The sequence below is a fragment of the Amblyomma americanum genome, chromosome 9, assembly GCF_052857255.1.
Source record: "Amblyomma americanum isolate KBUSLIRL-KWMA chromosome 9, ASM5285725v1, whole genome shotgun sequence".
NCBI classification, from domain to species: domain Eukaryota; kingdom Metazoa; phylum Arthropoda; class Arachnida; order Ixodida; family Ixodidae; genus Amblyomma; species Amblyomma americanum.
This window is the reverse complement of record NC_135505.1, coordinates 47,553,507-47,570,560: the sequence shown is the minus strand read 5'-3', so window position 1 is coordinate 47,570,560 and position 17,054 is coordinate 47,553,507. Positions and strand designations below refer to the sequence as shown.

General features: G+C 46.8%; 1 protein-coding gene across 4 annotated transcripts in view; it reads right to left on the bottom strand.

Moving 5' to 3' along the window:
* Nucleotides 1-17,054, bottom strand: part of LOC144105556 (uncharacterized) — a 64,011-nt gene that overhangs the window by 4,804 nt on the left and 42,153 nt on the right. For all 4 annotated transcript variants that reach the window (XM_077638675.1, XM_077638674.1, XM_077638676.1 and 1 more), the window contains one exon: nucleotides 8,395-8,512. In XM_077638675.1, coding sequence (XP_077494801.1) covers nucleotides 8,395-8,512 — 118 coding nt within the window. The remainder of the gene's footprint in view (nucleotides 1-8,394; nucleotides 8,513-17,054) is intronic.

The window sequence follows — 17,054 nt, the reverse complement described above, 5'->3', positions numbered from 1 at the left end:
CGAGTAGCACTTTATTGTCTTCCCTCAAGCCCAGCAGATATGTTTCGGGGGAATGAATTTCTGCAACTTTCTCAAAAGAATTTGTTTATTTCAACCTGAGCCGAATGTGATCACATTTTTCGCCTCGAAGATCCTAGCATATGTTTCGATACGTTCTGATATTTTTGAAAAAAAAAGACGCTACTGAAAGAGCCTGCTAGGAAAGACTTTCAAAATGATATTATGCGCTCGCAATTCGACACTAAATAAAAATTATCTAGAGCATTAAATAACCGTTTGTTCATAAATAATATAGCAGCAATGCTTCATTCGTACACAATTAAAAACCTGCTGATTTCTCCTTTCTTCAGTTGCTTTATTGATGTTGATAACTCCGCTTGCGCTACATAGCCTCAGCGATCTTTAAAAAGCTGCACTTAACCTCACGTTTAACAAATTTTTAAGCACGATCTCCACATTAATGGCGCTTGGATGACGTTTCATCCATCATGTAACAAAGAACGGGCGTGATTAGTCGCAATCAAAGTGTGAGGAGAGCCCATACCGCTTGTTTGCGGTCATCAATGGGCACGATAACCGCTCAGATCTTGGCGAACCCGCGGGCTTCTTTTCTCCATCGCACATGTAATGCAAATTGTAATATGAAAATACGTTGCCAGCGGCCTTGTCAGCAAACGCCGAGTTTAGCATGGGGATGTGTATATGGGCGTATAGAACTTTTATTTTTCTCGTTAGTTTTGCCCTTCGTTACGCACCAAGTGCTACCGTAATTTTCAGCGGGAAAGCGCCTTTGTTGAAGTTTTGTTGAAGCTTTTCACGGCGTATGCTGCTGATAGTTGAATCAACTTTTCAAAGTTAGTAGCCACGCATCAAACGAGGTTCACGTAACAAGCGAACCCCCCAGCGCCACTTCTACTCGCCTCCCAACGTCACCCTAGCGCACATTTTCTCTCCGTAAGTCCTCTTCACCATCAACCCGCCTACCCTCGGCCGTCACAAGGGCTCCATCCACTTCAAGCCCGCGCCGCAGCTTAGCCCCAAAAGTGACGGCGAAATGAAATTCAAAAACACAATGCAAAAGAAAACGCATCTCCACTTCACCCCTTAGGTAGGACCCAACCATCCACCCAACGCGACCCTTGTACCCAACTATTCTAGACAAAGATATTGTTCAACGGCAAAGAGTTTGTGAACGCAATTTTTCCATATATGCTGTAAGAAGTCACTATAGCAATCAATATATCCGCAAATCTCCCCGTCAATAGCCTTGCATTTTTTTGCTATTAACGTTTTTGTTATCGTCCAAACGTTCCTCATTTGCTTTCTATAGCCGCCTTAACTGCTCAATGCGAGCGGCGGATAAACTTCAAAAGAAATGTTTGGCACGCATCGCAAGGAAGTGCCATCACCTTGAATATTTGCATAACGGAAGCTTACAGCATTCCAGTATTCAAAAATTTTGTTCAGGAATGCTGGACATATGATCCCACGACGCCTGCACCCTCTAGAAGCGCCACCTATCCATTCTCCTGCAGCCACCTTCACCCTCCAGAAAAATTCTGTCGCCTTTGTGAAGCCTGCATTGGAACAAAAACAGTGAAGTAATCATGTAGGCTAAATCGGACTGCTTTCACGGAAGTGTCGCATAAGATGTCTTATCGTCCCTTAAATCTTTTTTTTTCTAGTTCAAGGTCAGGTGCTGTTGCACTAACGCAAGACGCCTCAATGCCCCTTTCTCCGAATCCACTATACATTCTATGCTTTGACGTCACACTTCTCGCGTTTTCCTATGAGGGACACAGCGGAACCATTTAGTTGGCTTGATCGCAGGGAATGACTGCTTTAATAAAGCCTAGTACACATCGGTCGTCTTTCAATGTTCCAAAACAAAGCTTGGAAAGCTTCAGTGTTTTAAGAAGTGGTCAAGTTCTTGAGAGGCCATTAGATCAAATTTAAAGCGGAACATGTGGAAGGTTAAATGATACGAATTTAAAGCACTTTAAATTCATGACACCTCGAATTCAACTTACCCACCTCCCTCCATAAGCTTCAGCTGTCTGTAAACACTTACGAAGTGTTATTTGCATGCGTATCTGAATGCAAGTGTTATTTTCATTGCATGCATACGTTGTTGCATGCGTTCCGCCTTATAATGAGCCAAATATTTTTACTGCATCTTGAGACTCACTCATTGAATAGGAGAGAAAGATTTTCTCTAATCTCTGAGCACCGGCAAAATTTTGCTCGTGCTTCCCGAAAAGAATTCTTTCTACGCCTATTGTGTTAATATTGATAGCCACAATCGTAATCACCCGGTTTGGTGTTACTAAAAATACTTAATTAACGGTCTATGAAATGCTTTTAGAACAAAATTATGACCTGATAAACACGAAAACTCGCTGTTCAAACTGCTTGTTTTTTTTATTTATTGCTTTGTAACTGGGAGAAACTGCAAACGAAAAGAAATACGAAGAGATGCCATGCGCAAAACAAAGGCTTTGTTCTATTAGTATGGCAGCGCAGATACTGAGGCGGCGGTGCGTGAGAGGGAGAGGGCGAGGACATACTGGGTGAGGACTCAGAATGAAGTAGTCGATAGAAATACGAAATTACCTGGTATAACCCAACGGTGGTGAGCGCGGGAAAGGTTAAAAACTCGACGAGTGCATTTCGTTGCCATGTCCATCTTTCTCAAACAGAAGCGTTGAACATTGAAAAATTGTAAGCTACTCTTTGGGAAATACTGAACTTAATGGTCCATTCTTATGATTAACAAAACCTTTCTTTTAACATGTTTCCACCGATAGCACGAGAAGCTAAAACAGAAACGAACGCTTTTGACGATAGCAAGAACGCTAATAGCAAAAAAAAATTCAGGAATGTCATCGGATGGTCGCCGGATATATTAATTGTTATACTGAAACCTTGCATTATATAAAAAATTGCGTTCATAAACTCTTTCCCACCAAAAAATGCTTTTGTCCAGACTTGTTCGGTATGAGACCTACCCCGCATCGGGATGATAATGGTTCCTAGACATAACAGTTGTAACTAAACCTTACAAGAGAGCGCGCACGAAATCTTGATCGCGATGCCTTTGCACATTGCACATATTACCTGAAAATTTCTCGCAGCTGGTTTTTCTACCAAAACAGGCTGCTTTTGCCTTTTTCTGTCTTTTTTCTTTATATCTCACGACAAACTATCTTATGCATGAAGAAATTTATTCACAGCAATGGGAGCGCATGAATCGCTTCGATAGCCATTTCTCTGGTCGATTTCATAAATAAGCTCTATTCACTTCGGCTCTCATAAATAGGGGAATATATTTCTTTCTGCTCGGTTTTCAAAATGTAATGCTTCGCAGACTTAAAGATCGCATTTTGCAGACATCTTTGCGTCCCACAACCCGCATACCCAAAAACCCTGGATAAAAGCGTTTTTGAGCGAGAAATAGTTTATGGACGCAATTTTTTTCGTAGATTGTAAGATTTCACTATTAGAATCAATATATCTACAAAACACCCGATGGCAGTCCTGAACTTTTTCTACTCTTAACGTTTTTTTCAACTGTCAAAAGCGTTCCCCATTGGTTTTCTATGGGAGTCTTAACTATACGATGCGACCGATGGAAACACTTTAAAAGAAAGATTTTGCTATGCATCGGAAGAATGGACCATTACCTTCAATATTTCTATACCAGTATCTTAGTTTTCAAATTTTTAAACTTTTGTCTACCAATGTTGTACATGATGTGCCCAACAAAGTTCACCATTCGCGTGCGAAGGTGTCATAGGCGTGGCCCCTTTCCGAAGTTTCTACAAAATAAACTGAAGGAGGGGGGAGTGGTAGGGGTCGGGGTTTTTGATTGCCATGCCTGCCAAGTATAAAGCAGAAAATGGGACCACGCTTGGTAAGCGTGGCAGTTTTAAGAATACACCGCCTAGAAACGTGATCTCTAAGCGTATAGAAACATCATGCCTAGAATAAGCGTGTAAAAATTGAAGAAACCCTTGCTAAGCGTCGCCTACAAATTTTAAACTGTACTTTCGTTCGTTGAGCTCGATACACGGCCAATTTAGTTCACACTTTCCCATCTCTGCACCTTCTGCCAGTGTTCGCTCTACGTCTCTCTCTCCTCTTTCTTTAGGACGCTTATACGAATAATTTGCCGAGGATCACGTTCGTATTATATACAGGGTCAATCACTGATAGCAGGAGCACATGAGCGTTTGGTTTTGCAGCTCGCGTAGTGCTAGTTGTAGCCGTGGGAGTCTGGCATGAGTAGTGTGAACCTAGCTTGAGAGGCTCCAGTAAATAATACAGGGCACCAGATGGGAGATCACCACGCTAAGAGCATCGTACAAGCCGCAGAACCACACTCTCAAGAGTTCCCGCTATGAGTGATGTAGCGTTTACCGCAGTCTGAATTATCGAACATCACCTTTAGAGTAAAGGTCGTCTATTTTTCTTCCCATCGTCTTTGTTTGCTCTCTGATAGCGTTTACCAGTTTGCTTTTAATGATAAAGGGGAACTTTATATCTCACAGTACTGAGGTCAGACGAAGGAATTGAAGAAGGTGCTCGTCATGACATACATGAGGGAAGCAAACAGTCACCGAAACGAAGAAGCATAGGGGATTTCTGTTTGTTTTTTAATCTATGGTTTTCATCAATCAGAGATTAATAAAAGTAGAAGAAAAAACAACCACATGACGCCGGTGGCACACTGCTGGCCCCTTTGAGGAGGTCGTGGCAGGATGTAGAAACATAGGTTGAAAAAAAAAAAGTGCACGTTCACAGGAATCAGATAACAACAGAGCACTCTCACACAAAAAAAATATGAACGGCAGGCATAAAGATTTAGACTGCAGAAAAACATGTTCGCATGAATTAAACAACACTGCTGCACTTTGCTGCCACAACTGAAAAAAAGGTGCATTGAGTTGCGTACATACAAGCACTCCTTAAGATAGCACATTATATGAAAAAATTGCGTTCATAAATTGTCTCCCGTTCAAAAATGCTTTTGTCCAGAATTGGTGAGTATGTATACTTTTCTTTGTATATGAGAACTAGCATGCTCTGCTATACTCGAGCACCGGTCAGACTAGTGAGCTGCATGCAAGGACTGTGGTTTTCTCTCTCTGTTTATCTGTGTTTTTTTTTTCACGTTTCGTTTCATGTTCAGCCCTGCTCCGTGTTTTCTATGACAGAATTTGCTTTATGGAAGAATACTTATCATTCTCTAAACCTTAAAATGCTCCATCTAACCTTTCCCCTCGTAATGGCCTTTGGCTTTCTGCGAATTTTCCCAGTTTTAGCTGTCACACCAAGGCTACATTCACTAAGTGTGGTTCTATGCTTATAACTGTCAGGCTTAGTTGCGCACCTTCTTTTCTTATAGGTTGTAAGCACCCAGTCAAAAAAACCCATTGGGTCCAATTGAAGTTTCCAATGGGACCCATTGGACCCAAATGGTCAGCCCATTGGACCCATTGGGAGCCAACTGGTCAGCCAGTTGGACTGATGAATCCAACTGGACAGCCCAGTTGGTTTCTCTAGTTCCGACTGGACCATCCACTTGATTTTGTACTTCCAGTTGGGTCCAATTGAACTTTCCAATTGGACTTATATTCCAACTGTTCAGCTCAACTGTTTTTCCTTGTTCCAGCTGGACTACCCAATTGGTTCCCTGCTCCCAAATGGACTGGTCCAACAGATGTCACGTTGTGAAGACGGCAGTCCAGCGGTCAGAAAGATAGCGAAAATAGCTTCCGAACGAAACTCTTTCGGCTGAATTGCGCCCACAATGAACTGATCGAATGACTTGGCGGCGGCGAAAGCAACAAGTATGCTCGGCGGTCGCCGAACAGAGTGCCCACTGTTCTCGGCCGTGCCCAATTTAAAGCTGATAGCGAACTTTTGAGATACGGTGTGCAAAGTTACCATAAGTCTGGAACAACGCAGAAAAGGCTCCGCCTCGGCGCGATCAACTGAGATAAATTTGTGTGCCAGCAGCTTTCAAGAAAGAACAAACATAGAGTACAAAGATTTGCGGCAATATTGAGTTTACATTGTGAATGAACTCGGCACTGGCGAGACATAAGCATTTTCACATGTTCTTACAAATATACAAACAGTCAATATTTCTGAAACTGGCAGCTCCGTCAAGCTTCACTCCATAGATCGCCATATTGCAGTTCAAGTTGATCCAGTCAGCCGGTGAGCCATGTTATCCACATTTTCACATAATACAGAGTACTGCACAAAATATTCAAATATTCACAATTTATAAACAAAATCGCAATACTTCATTTTAAAAATGTATTAAAAAATTTTGTTGCTGTTAATCTTCTTTCAAAAGTTTACTCTCGGAAAATAAAATGATTCCTCAGTTTCGTATCACCACAACTGTTTTGTGTCATGGCGCGCGCAGTCAGCGTGGTCGGCGTGGTCGTGGTGGCGTCTTTCTTGGGCTGCAGTACAGTGCTCTAGGTGTAGTACTAAGATACCTGTGTGCGCGATGTCTTCGAGTGCGCCTGATTTTGTGTAAGTCAGGTATAAAGACAATATAAGCTGTGCGATGGTGCCCGTCACGGATGTGAAGGACTTTGCACCTGAAAATGCCCAAGACTTTTGATTCGCGAATCTATCATCGGGTGAAGTGGACAGATGCCAAAGGAGAAGCAGACTTCTATCCGGCCCGCATTCTCATGCTTGGAGGTAATTACATGCACTTTTCACTGTTAACTTTATGTGATATGTGTGTGCCTGATGCAAATGTTAAGCGTTAATTGTGAAGCTGTTATAGAGCCTACGTCCGCGATCAATGCTTGGAAGCAGACCACGTGGTCAAATCTTTGTTTGCAAAACAATTAATGAACGAACGTAGTTTGATAATGGGAATAGGCAAAATGATTGAATCTTTTTTCTGCGCATGGAGCATGGCTGCAGCTTACGCATTTTTTCAGCGTTGATGATCTGGATAATACAAATCTTCAGGAGTATACATTTATAAAAGTGCTGTTTTTGCAGCGCAGGACATGACTCCTGGAATGAAGTATATTGCATTTTGCTATTAATTTGATCGCATCGCGTAATCACGAAATAAAACATAGCAAGTTCCTGTGATGCTTTATGAATCGCCAAAAACTAAACAAAAACAAGCATTCCCATGTTGCAGTTTTCATGACGCACAAATTATTGTTTCTGTTGTGACTGCTTGTATCAAAACTCACGCAGTTACTGCGTTAATGTTCATCCATAACTTGATTCCACAAAGAGCATCTTAGTGTGCAGCTTAATGGATTTCGTTTGTTCACACATTAAATCTCATTCCTTGTTATTTGCTTTTCGATCTGTAGATTCTCTGCAGTAATGCAATCTGTGTCGTGCTTCTATTTGATTGCAGGGAGCTCGCAAAAGAAATGGAGCCTTCCAGCTAGGAGCTGCAACAAGATTTGTTTCAGGACTATTTATTTATTTATTTATTTATTTATTTATTTATTTATTTATTTATTCATTCATTCATTCTTATACCTATATCCCCATGGGGCATTATTGTAGGGAAAGTATTTTCATGAAAATACCCATAATAAACTGCTACAGTTAATAGACTGCTTGCCTCCTGACTGTTTAATAGCCATCTGGTGCCCGACAATCAGAGCAGCCCAGTGAGTATCGGCCATAGAGTGGACCAGTTGGTGTCTACCAATTGGAATAGTCCAATTGATTCCGCCCAACTGGAATAGTCCAATTGGTTACGGCCAACTAGAATATTCCAGTTGGTTTCGGCCAATTGGAATAGTCCAATTGGTATTTTCCAATGGTGTCAAAAACACATTTGGAAATTTCCAATTGGTAATTTCCAATTGGAATCCAATGGTTTTTCTTTTTTACTGGGCACACCTTCGAATAAGACATGCGCAGTAAAAAAACAAGTGACGTCTGGCACTCTAGGATAAATTAGCGCTTTTTTTTTTTATTTTCATTGCTAGAGTGACAACGCGTGTACACCTCATGCCCTGAAGAACAGATACGCACACAAAAGTCGCTAAAAGTATAACCAGGCTGATGTTGTCACAGACATACAATTTTATATAGCTTCATGATTCAATGAAAAACTGTAAAAAAAGTGTATATTCAAAATATTTTACCTTTCTTTCATGTTCCGCAGTAATTCGTTGAGTACATATCTTCATATTTAGAGCCAAGGCCTCGCTAGCCATTGAATCATTACTAGTATAACAGCTCTTTTTGTTTGCGCTCAGTTGGCAGCCACACAAAAACAAATAATTGGTTTAGGAGCTGGCATACGTTGGAATCACCTTCGATATTTCAGAAGTGTTTAGTTTACAAAACATTCAGTTCGATTTTTGAACATTCTCTTACGCGCACGTCGCCGCTAATGTCTTTCTGATGTCTCCGGTCTGGCCAGGTTTGGGCTGCATTCCAGTTCCTCGATGAAGTTCAGCGTAGCAGGCTCGGACGGCCTTCAAGGAGCAAGGATCTAGGAGAGAAATTTTACAGGAAGCAAAAGTCAGGAGTAAGTGGCTTCAAAAGGCGGACAGTCCCACTGTGGTCGCCCCGCACCACGTGACCAACCACGTCACCAGCCACGGCGCCAAGCCACCGGCAGCTGCTCCGCACCACGTGACCGACCACGTGACCAACCACGCTGTCGGTGGCGGGAGCCACTGAAACCACCGCACACTTACTGAATAAAAAAAAAACCCTGTGTCGAGGCTGGGAATCGAAGCAGGGCCTTTGGCCTTTGATGCTGAGACGCGACCACTCCCCACAACGGCTGAAAGTTTAATCATGAATAAAAGCGCATGCAGTGAATGCGCGAGTTTCATGTATTAACACTTCCGAACCAGATGTCGCCGCGCTTTCGCTACGTATATCCTGGCCTAACAGAGCTAGGCCATCACCAATTTTTTCCTTCCCTCATGTTTTATGCGGAGCTTCGGCAATCTTAATGGAAACTTTCGGAACATCATATATGCCTCTGGTGCTCGTAATCGCCCTGTTCTTTCTTCAAAACAACGGTAAAGAGCATTTCCTTCCATTCTCTTGCAACTTGATTAATATAAGTATTTTTTTTGGGCCCTTCGAATAAAAATAGTTGTCATGTCCTTTCTAACCAAATCAAGGCACACAACTGCAGCCGTAGAAACCGTCTAGAAATAAGAGCAAGTGGCACTGGTAATGTAAAGAGGCTTGGCTATCTCCTGGCTGTCAACTACGGCTATGAACTATGCGTTTACGAATGAAGTTAGAGCAGTAATACCATGTCCAACATTCTCGGGCAAAAATTTTGAATATTGGAGAATTTTAAGGCACTTTCATGAAAACATTGACGATGATGGTCCATTCTTGAGATGTTAAGCAAAATATTTCTTCTGAAGTTTTCCCATCACTCGCACTGAGCAGTTAAGAGTGGCATATAACCCCAATATGGAATGATTTTGCGATAGAGAAAATATTATTAGTAAAAGCATGGAATCCTGCCAGCGGGAGATCTGGGTATATATTGATTGTAATAGTGAAAACTTGCATTACATGAAAAAAACTGCATTGATAAACTTTTTCCCGCTGAAAAATGCTTTTGTCCAGAATTGTAGGGTATGGAAACAGGGCGTGGGGTTTAACTTTACGACGCTGTTCACGTGCTGTAATTGACGTCGCAGAGGGGGAATCAAAAAAAAATTGTAAAATGTAAATTGCATGGTATAACGCCCCGAATCGGCACATGGGCTGCGAGCGATGCAGTAGTCAAGCGCTCTAGAGTAATTTTCACCTGGTCGTACATAATTGCGCCTTTGAAATGACTTGGGACAACACAGGGACGACACAAAGATTGGTGCGCAAGACTGGTGGGTCGTCCCTGTGTCGTCGCAAGTCATTTCAAAGGCGCTCTTATGTGTGACCATGTTAACTATCAACTAGCCCAATTTGAAACCCTCTTAATTTCCACCGCCTGGGCTTCACTGACGTAGGCTGAGATCGAACAACACATGGACTTTTTGTACTTTGCCGACATCAAATTATGGCCGCCGGGGCTGGCATCAAACCCAAAATCTCGGGATCAGCAGGCGAACACCAAATCTGCTGAGTTACTGCGGCTAGTTATAGAGGATCGAGTCCACAATAATTTCGCATGCCTGCGATTCTTTATGAGCACTGATTTTTGCTCATTATCCTATATACTTAACATTTCACTTAAAGGAAAACGGGTCGGCTGAATTGGAATATTTATTTTTTACGTTTGAGCACTCCCGACAAGGCGATGCGGTTAACCACAAACGTCTGAAATAAATCTAGTCACGTGATGCCACGACCTCTAGCTTTCCTGCCCGCAGCACCTATTGTTCCTCGATTGGTGTGACCTATTGTTTTAAAGCAGGTAATACGGCTATAGAGAACCCCTCTATCGTCGCTCTGTTCGGGAGCCCTCAGCGTACGCGATGCATGAGACGTCGTCCAAGGGAACGTGGAGAACACTGGCCTGACGGCACTAAAGAGGGATCTTAAACCGTGTTTTTACCGCGGGAACCCCATCTACACTCTCCGAGCATTCTTAGAAACTTCAAATTATTGGACTGTGCAGCCGATTTCCCTATTAAGTCAAATTAAACATGCCACCTCCAGTCTTTTTCTTTTTTTTTTAGCTGCACCTCCGAAAAGATGAGTCGGCCAACGCGTGGAGTCCCTTTCAGCCAGTCCAGTGGCGGCTTCGCTTTAGCGTTAATTTTGTTTTGTTTTTTTTAGGTTTTCGTGAATAAATAGTTTCAGTCGCACAACAAATAGCCGCAAATGAGGCCCGCAGAAATAATAATGCGCGTGGACCTTTTGCTTTTGGCGATCGCTGCGTATCACTCCGCCGATGGCAGAGGGGCAAACCGCCACGCGGTTGGCTGAACGGCACTCCACGCGTTGGCTGAATCGTCCTTTCGGAGGTGAGCCAAAAGAAAAAGGCAGAAGCCGGCTCGTTTGTTTCGATTTATAAAGGAAATCGACAGCACAGGACAATAATTTCAGTTTGCTAAGAATGCTTGAAACATGCAGATTAAGTCCCGGCGATAAAAAAAAAAAAAAGCTAGCTCAGAGTCCTCTTTGTGCACCTTTAAATCAGTGATTCAGGCAGAGCAATTGCTGACAGGCCACTCTAAGGCTAATCCCGCCTGTACATTTAAACCACCGTCACCACTAAACCCACTAACAAACATCGAGACAAGAGTTACGAAAGAGTGCAGAAATTGAGTTGCGCTATATGAATAGCGGGACAGCCGAGTCTTCCAAACCGTTTTATCCTCGCACAAGTATGGATACCTCTGCACTCTTGCTTTCCTTTCACTGAGTGGCGTTCATATTTGATAAATATTGCCTTAGCAACCACTTACTCATTAAAATTAAACTAAGCCTAAGTACTCGGTTAAAAAATTTGACCCCGCTAGTTTACTCTGGAAGTTGCTAAATTACACATCGCAGCCCGTTTTTTCTGCCAAAATACTTAAGCTCATTCTTCGAGGATTACTGAAAGTGTCAAGGCGTTTATTTGAAGCACAGGTCGGTTGGTCTTGGTTGACCGGCGACACGACGGGCACACTCACAGGCGTCGTTCGAAAAACCCAGCTGCACTTCGTCTGCTTCTTCGTTGTCCCGCTTGAACTCGTCCGCTTCTTCGCTGCGCTGCGCCTGTCGGTCCCATTACAATTACTCTCCCTCCGAAAAAGGAGCCATCCTGGCGACTTACATCGTGGAGAGGATGGGCGGGTCATAGTAAGGCTTGAGGCGCTCAACGTGCACAGTTTCGCGCCCCCGGCGACGGTGGTCCGAAGAGGGAACGAGCGGCTCAACGATATAAGTCACCGGAGAAGTTTGGTGGACAACCCGGTAAGCTCCGTGAAAGCGAGACAGTAGTTTCGTGGCGAGGCCGGGAGTGGAGGAAGGCACCCAGAGCCAAACGAGGGCGCCAGATGGGTATGACGCTGGAGGGTCCGGGGAATCCCGACGGTGCTTCTGATCCCATTGTTGCTGTGTGGTGAAAGAGCGGGCAAGTTGCCGGCATTCTTCGGCATACAGGTGAGCTTCGGAGAGTAAGGTGGTCTCGGAAGGGTCAGGGTGATAAGGAAGGATGGTGTCCATGGTGGATGTAGGCTCCCGGCCATATAAGAGGAAGAAAGGAGGAAACCCCGTTGTTGTCTGAGTAGCTGTGTTATACGCGTACGTGACGAACGGGAGCACTTGACCCCAGTTGGAGTGGGCGGTGTCAACGTACATGGCGAGCATGTCACTCAGAGTGCGGTTGAACCACTCAGTCATGCCGTTGGTCTGGGGGTGATAGGCGCTGGTGTAGCGATGGACGACTTGGCATTGCTTGAGCAGGGCCTAGACGGCGTCCGAGAGAAAAACACGGTCGCGGTCACTTAGAAGTTCTTTGGGGGCGCCGTGACGAAGAACACGACTTTGTAGAATGAAGTGAGCGACATCGTTTGCGGTAGCAGATTTGAGAACCGACGTTTCGACGTAACGGGTGAGATGGTCAACGGCAACGATGATCCACCGATTATTAGCCGAAGTAGTTGGAAGCGGGCCATAAAGATCAATGCCGACGCGGTCAAAGGGACGGCCAGGGCAAGGTAACGGCTGCAAAGGAGCGGCGGCGGACTGGGGAGGTTTCTTACGACGTTGGCAGGCGGTGCATGACCGAATGTGCTGACGTATGTAGCGGTACATACCTCGCCAGTAGAATCGCTGACGAAGGCGAGCATATGTTTTCAGTACACCGGCGTGGCCGCATTGTGGAGCGGCGTGAAAAGAGGCACAGAATGTAGCACGGAGGTGTCGAGGGATGACCAACAGCCACTTCCGGCCGTCGGGGAGGTAAATACGGCGGTATAAGAGGCCATCACGAACGGCGAAGTGGTGGGCTTGGCGGCGAAGGGTCCGGGTCGAATGATGCGGCGAGGGAGTGTTCAGGAAGTTTAGCAGCGAGGTGATCCAAGGATCCTTCAGTTGGTCGGAGAGCATATCAGGGATGTTGAACGAAGAGAATTCGTAGGCACAGACGAGGGCAAAAGTTGACTCGCATGGGAGTGGTGAACGAGAAAGGGCGTCGGCGTCCGAGTGCTTGCGGCCGGAGCGATAAATGACGTGTATATCAAACTCCTGGAGACGGAAAGCCCAGCGGGCGAGTCGGCCAGAAGGATCTTTGAGGGAGGATAGCCAGCATAGGGCGTGGTGGTCTGTGACGACATAGAAGGGCCGGCCGTAAATGGAAGGGCGGAACTTGGCAATTGCCCAAATGATGGCGAGACATTCTTTTTCTGTGACAGAATACTTTGATTCCGCCTTGGTGAGGGCGCGGCTGGCGTAAGCGACGACGTATTCCGGATACCCAGGCTTTCGCTGGGCAAGAACTGCGCCCAAGCCCACATCGCTCGCGTCAGTGTGAACTTCTGTCGGACAGGCGGGATCAAAATGGCGAAGGATGGGGGGAGAGACCAGCAGGCGGCGTAAAGTGCTGAACGCGGTATCGCAGGCGGGGGACCAAGACGAAAGGTTCGGGCTGCCGGCAAGAAGCTGCGTTAAAGGGGCGATGATACTGGCGAAATTTCGGATGAAGCGGCGAAAATATGAGCATAAGCCTATAAAACTGCGAAGTTCTTTTAAGGTGGTTGGTTTGGGGAAGTCAGCGACGGCGCGAAGTTTGGCAGGGTCAGGAAGAACGCCGTCTTTGGAGATGACATGGCCTAATATTGTGAGCTGCGTTGCACCGAAGTAACATTTTTTCAAGTTTAGTTGGAGGCCGGCGTCAGTAAGGCTAGTGAGTACGCGCTGAAGGCGGTGCAGATGGGAAGGAAAATCTTTGGAAAAAACGACAATGTCATCTAGGTAACACAGACAAGTTTCCCATTTGAGGCCACTGAGAATAGTGTCCATCATCCTTTCGAATGTGGCTGGATCATTGCAGAGGCCGAATGGCATCACATTGAACTCATACAAGCCGTCTGGGGTGACGAAAGCGGTTTTCGGCCTGTCGTTCGCTGCCATCGGGACCTGCCAGTAGCCGGAGCGTAAGTCGAGGGATGAAAAATACTCAGCTCCCTGCAAGCAATCCAGTGCGTCGTCGATTCGGGGTAGAGGATAAACATCCTTGCGTGTGATCTTGTTGAGACGGCGGTAGTCCACACAGAACCTGATGAAGCCATCTTTTTTCGTCACCAAGACAACAGGAGAGGCCCAAGGGCTGTGAGAAGGCTGTATTATGCCGCGCCGAAGCATGTCGTCAACATTGTCACGGATGACGCGGCGCTCGCTCGGCGAGACTCGGTACGGTCGCTGACGCAAGGGAGCGTGGGTACCAGTGTCAATTGTGTGAGAGACGGCCAATGCGCGCCCCAAGGAGGGCTGGGAAAGGTCGAAAGAGTTGCGGAAGCGGCAGAGAAGTTCCAAGATTTGGTCACGGTAAGCGGACGGAAGGTCGGGAGCGATGTTACGACGAAAGACGTCGATGGAAATCGGATCGGGCGCTGTCGCACAACAGGCTAAGGCAGTAACTGGGGAACAGGCACGGGTATCGGAGAACTCGGAAGCAAGAGCAGGGTCCAGTTCTTCAATAGAGCCGAGGCATTCGCCGCGAAGAACAAACGACGGGCAAGAAAATGGGTTGGTGACATAGATGGCGCAGTGGCCATCGGAAATAGAGACAACGGCGAATGGAATGAGGAGGCGCTGATGGCGAGTGGCTGCTGCGATAGGTGTGAAAAGAACAGGGCCGCTGAGGAAAGAGTCGGGGCGGAGCGGAACGAGGGCTGAAGAGGAGGGAGGTATGTCGGTGTCGGCAGCTACAAGAAGCTTAGCGGAGCGCACAGGTAGGTCACACAACGAAACATCACACAGGGGAGAAAGCTCAAGTTCCGCACGGGCACAATCAATCACCGCACGGTGGGTCGAGAGGAAATCGCAGCCGAGGATGACATCGTGAGAGCAGGCGGTCAGCACAACAAACTCGATGGTATAGGCGACGTCGTTGACAGAAACGCGGACCGTGCAGGCTGCGATGGGGTGGATGCGCTGAGAGGTGGCCGTACGTAGTGAAAAGTCAGACAGCGGCGTTGTCACCTTACGAAGTTTGCGGCGAAGAGCATCACTAATTACTGACACTGCAGCACCCGTGTCGACGAGCGCGAGAACGGGGACGCCTTCAACAGACACCTCAATCACGTTAGCAGGAGAACACGGAGGACTTAAAAAGTTGGCAAAACACGCAGTTCTTGCCTCCAGAACTGCGGCAGTCAGTTTTCCTCTGGGAGAGGGTCCGGGCGGCGGAGCATCGGAGAAATGGAACGTCGACGAGGGGAAGGCGAGCGGCGAGTAGGGTACTGGGAGTGATGTGTAGAGGAGGCAGAAGAGACATTAGGCAAGGGCGGCCCGGAATCGTAGCGGAAATTGCGCATTAAATCGCCAGAACGAGGATATCGCTGACGGCAAAAGCGTGCGACATGGCCCGGAAGACCGCAGGAATAGCATATCGGTCGATTGTCCTCGGTACGCCAGGGGTTCGTAGGGTTTCGGCGGGGTCGACGAACCGGGACCTGCGGCGGGGGTATAGACGGCGGTGGAGCATAAAAGGCCGGGCTGCTAGGGTAGGCGGCAGAGGTGGGCGAGCGCCGTGTACCGGTGACTGCTTCAGCATAGGTGAGCGGCGCTGCCACAGGAGGAGGTGGGGGACTGGATGGCAGAACTGCAGCGACCTGCTCCTGAATAGCACGACGGATAGTGGGCGTGAGAGATGGCGCCAGGTCGTGCGGAGGGCAGACGGGGTCGGGAATGTGATGCAGCAGAGAAAGCTGGCGAGCGATCTCTTCGCGGATGAAGTCTTTAACCTGCTGCATGAACAGGGACTGCTCAGCAGACGAGCCACCAAGGGCCAAGCCAGCAAGACCCCCCGCATGCGCGCCGGACTGCCGCGTAGATGCGCGTTGCTTGCGGAGTTCGTCGAAGCTTTGGCACAGCTGGATGACGGTAGCGACGGAGGTGGGGTTCTTCGCCAGCAGTATCTGGAAAGCGTCATCGGCTATGCCTTTAATTATGTGGTTGACTTTATCCCCTTCGGACATGGAGGGGTTGACACGCTTGCACAGGTCAACGATGTCCTCGATGTAGCTTGTGAACGTCTCGGAAGGGAGCTGAGATCGAGCACGAAGACGTTGCTCGGCGCGAAGCTTCCGGACGGCGGGGCGGCCGAAAACGTCGGCGAAGCTCGTTTTGAAGGACGACCAGGTGGGAAGATCGGCCTCATGGTTGCGAAACCATAGGTTGGCAACCTCCATTAGGTAGAAGAGGACGTTGCTAAGTTTCACGGAATCGTCCCACCGATTGTAAGTGCTGATGCGCTCATAGGAGGCCAGCCAATCGTCGACGTCTTGATCATCGGTGCCACTAAATGGACAAGGGTCACGCTGGCGCTGCACCCCGTGACAGAGTACGATGGCAGGGATGGGCTGCGATGGTTCACCCGGACCTTGCGGCATGGTGGCGGAGACGAGGAGCGTTCCACTTCGAAGTTCCAGGATGAGGACCGGGACGGGAACCGAGGCACCTCCACCAAGTGTCAAGGCGTTTATTTGAAGCACAGGTCGGTTGGTCTTGGTTGACCGGCGACACGACGGGCACACACACAGGCGTCGTTCGAAAAACCCAGCTGCACTTCATCTGCTTCTTCGTTGTCCCGCTTGAACTCGTCCGCTTCTTCGCTGTGCTGCGCCTGTCGGTCCCATTACAAAAGTAATAGCCTGCATAACTGCATGGAAATAACTGCAATGGAATTAGCACGAGGTGCCAGGCACCAGCCTTGCCGACAAGCACAATTGATATTTTTTTAGTCTGGCTCGATCTACAAGTACAACAAGGGATGTATTTTAATTATTGAACAGTGTGTAACTAAATGTACTCGTCTTTAGTAAACCAACTGCAGTGAAGTTTTCTGGTAATAATGAGTCTGAATCTTAGAAGCACACTGAATTTTGACGACCTAGTAAAAC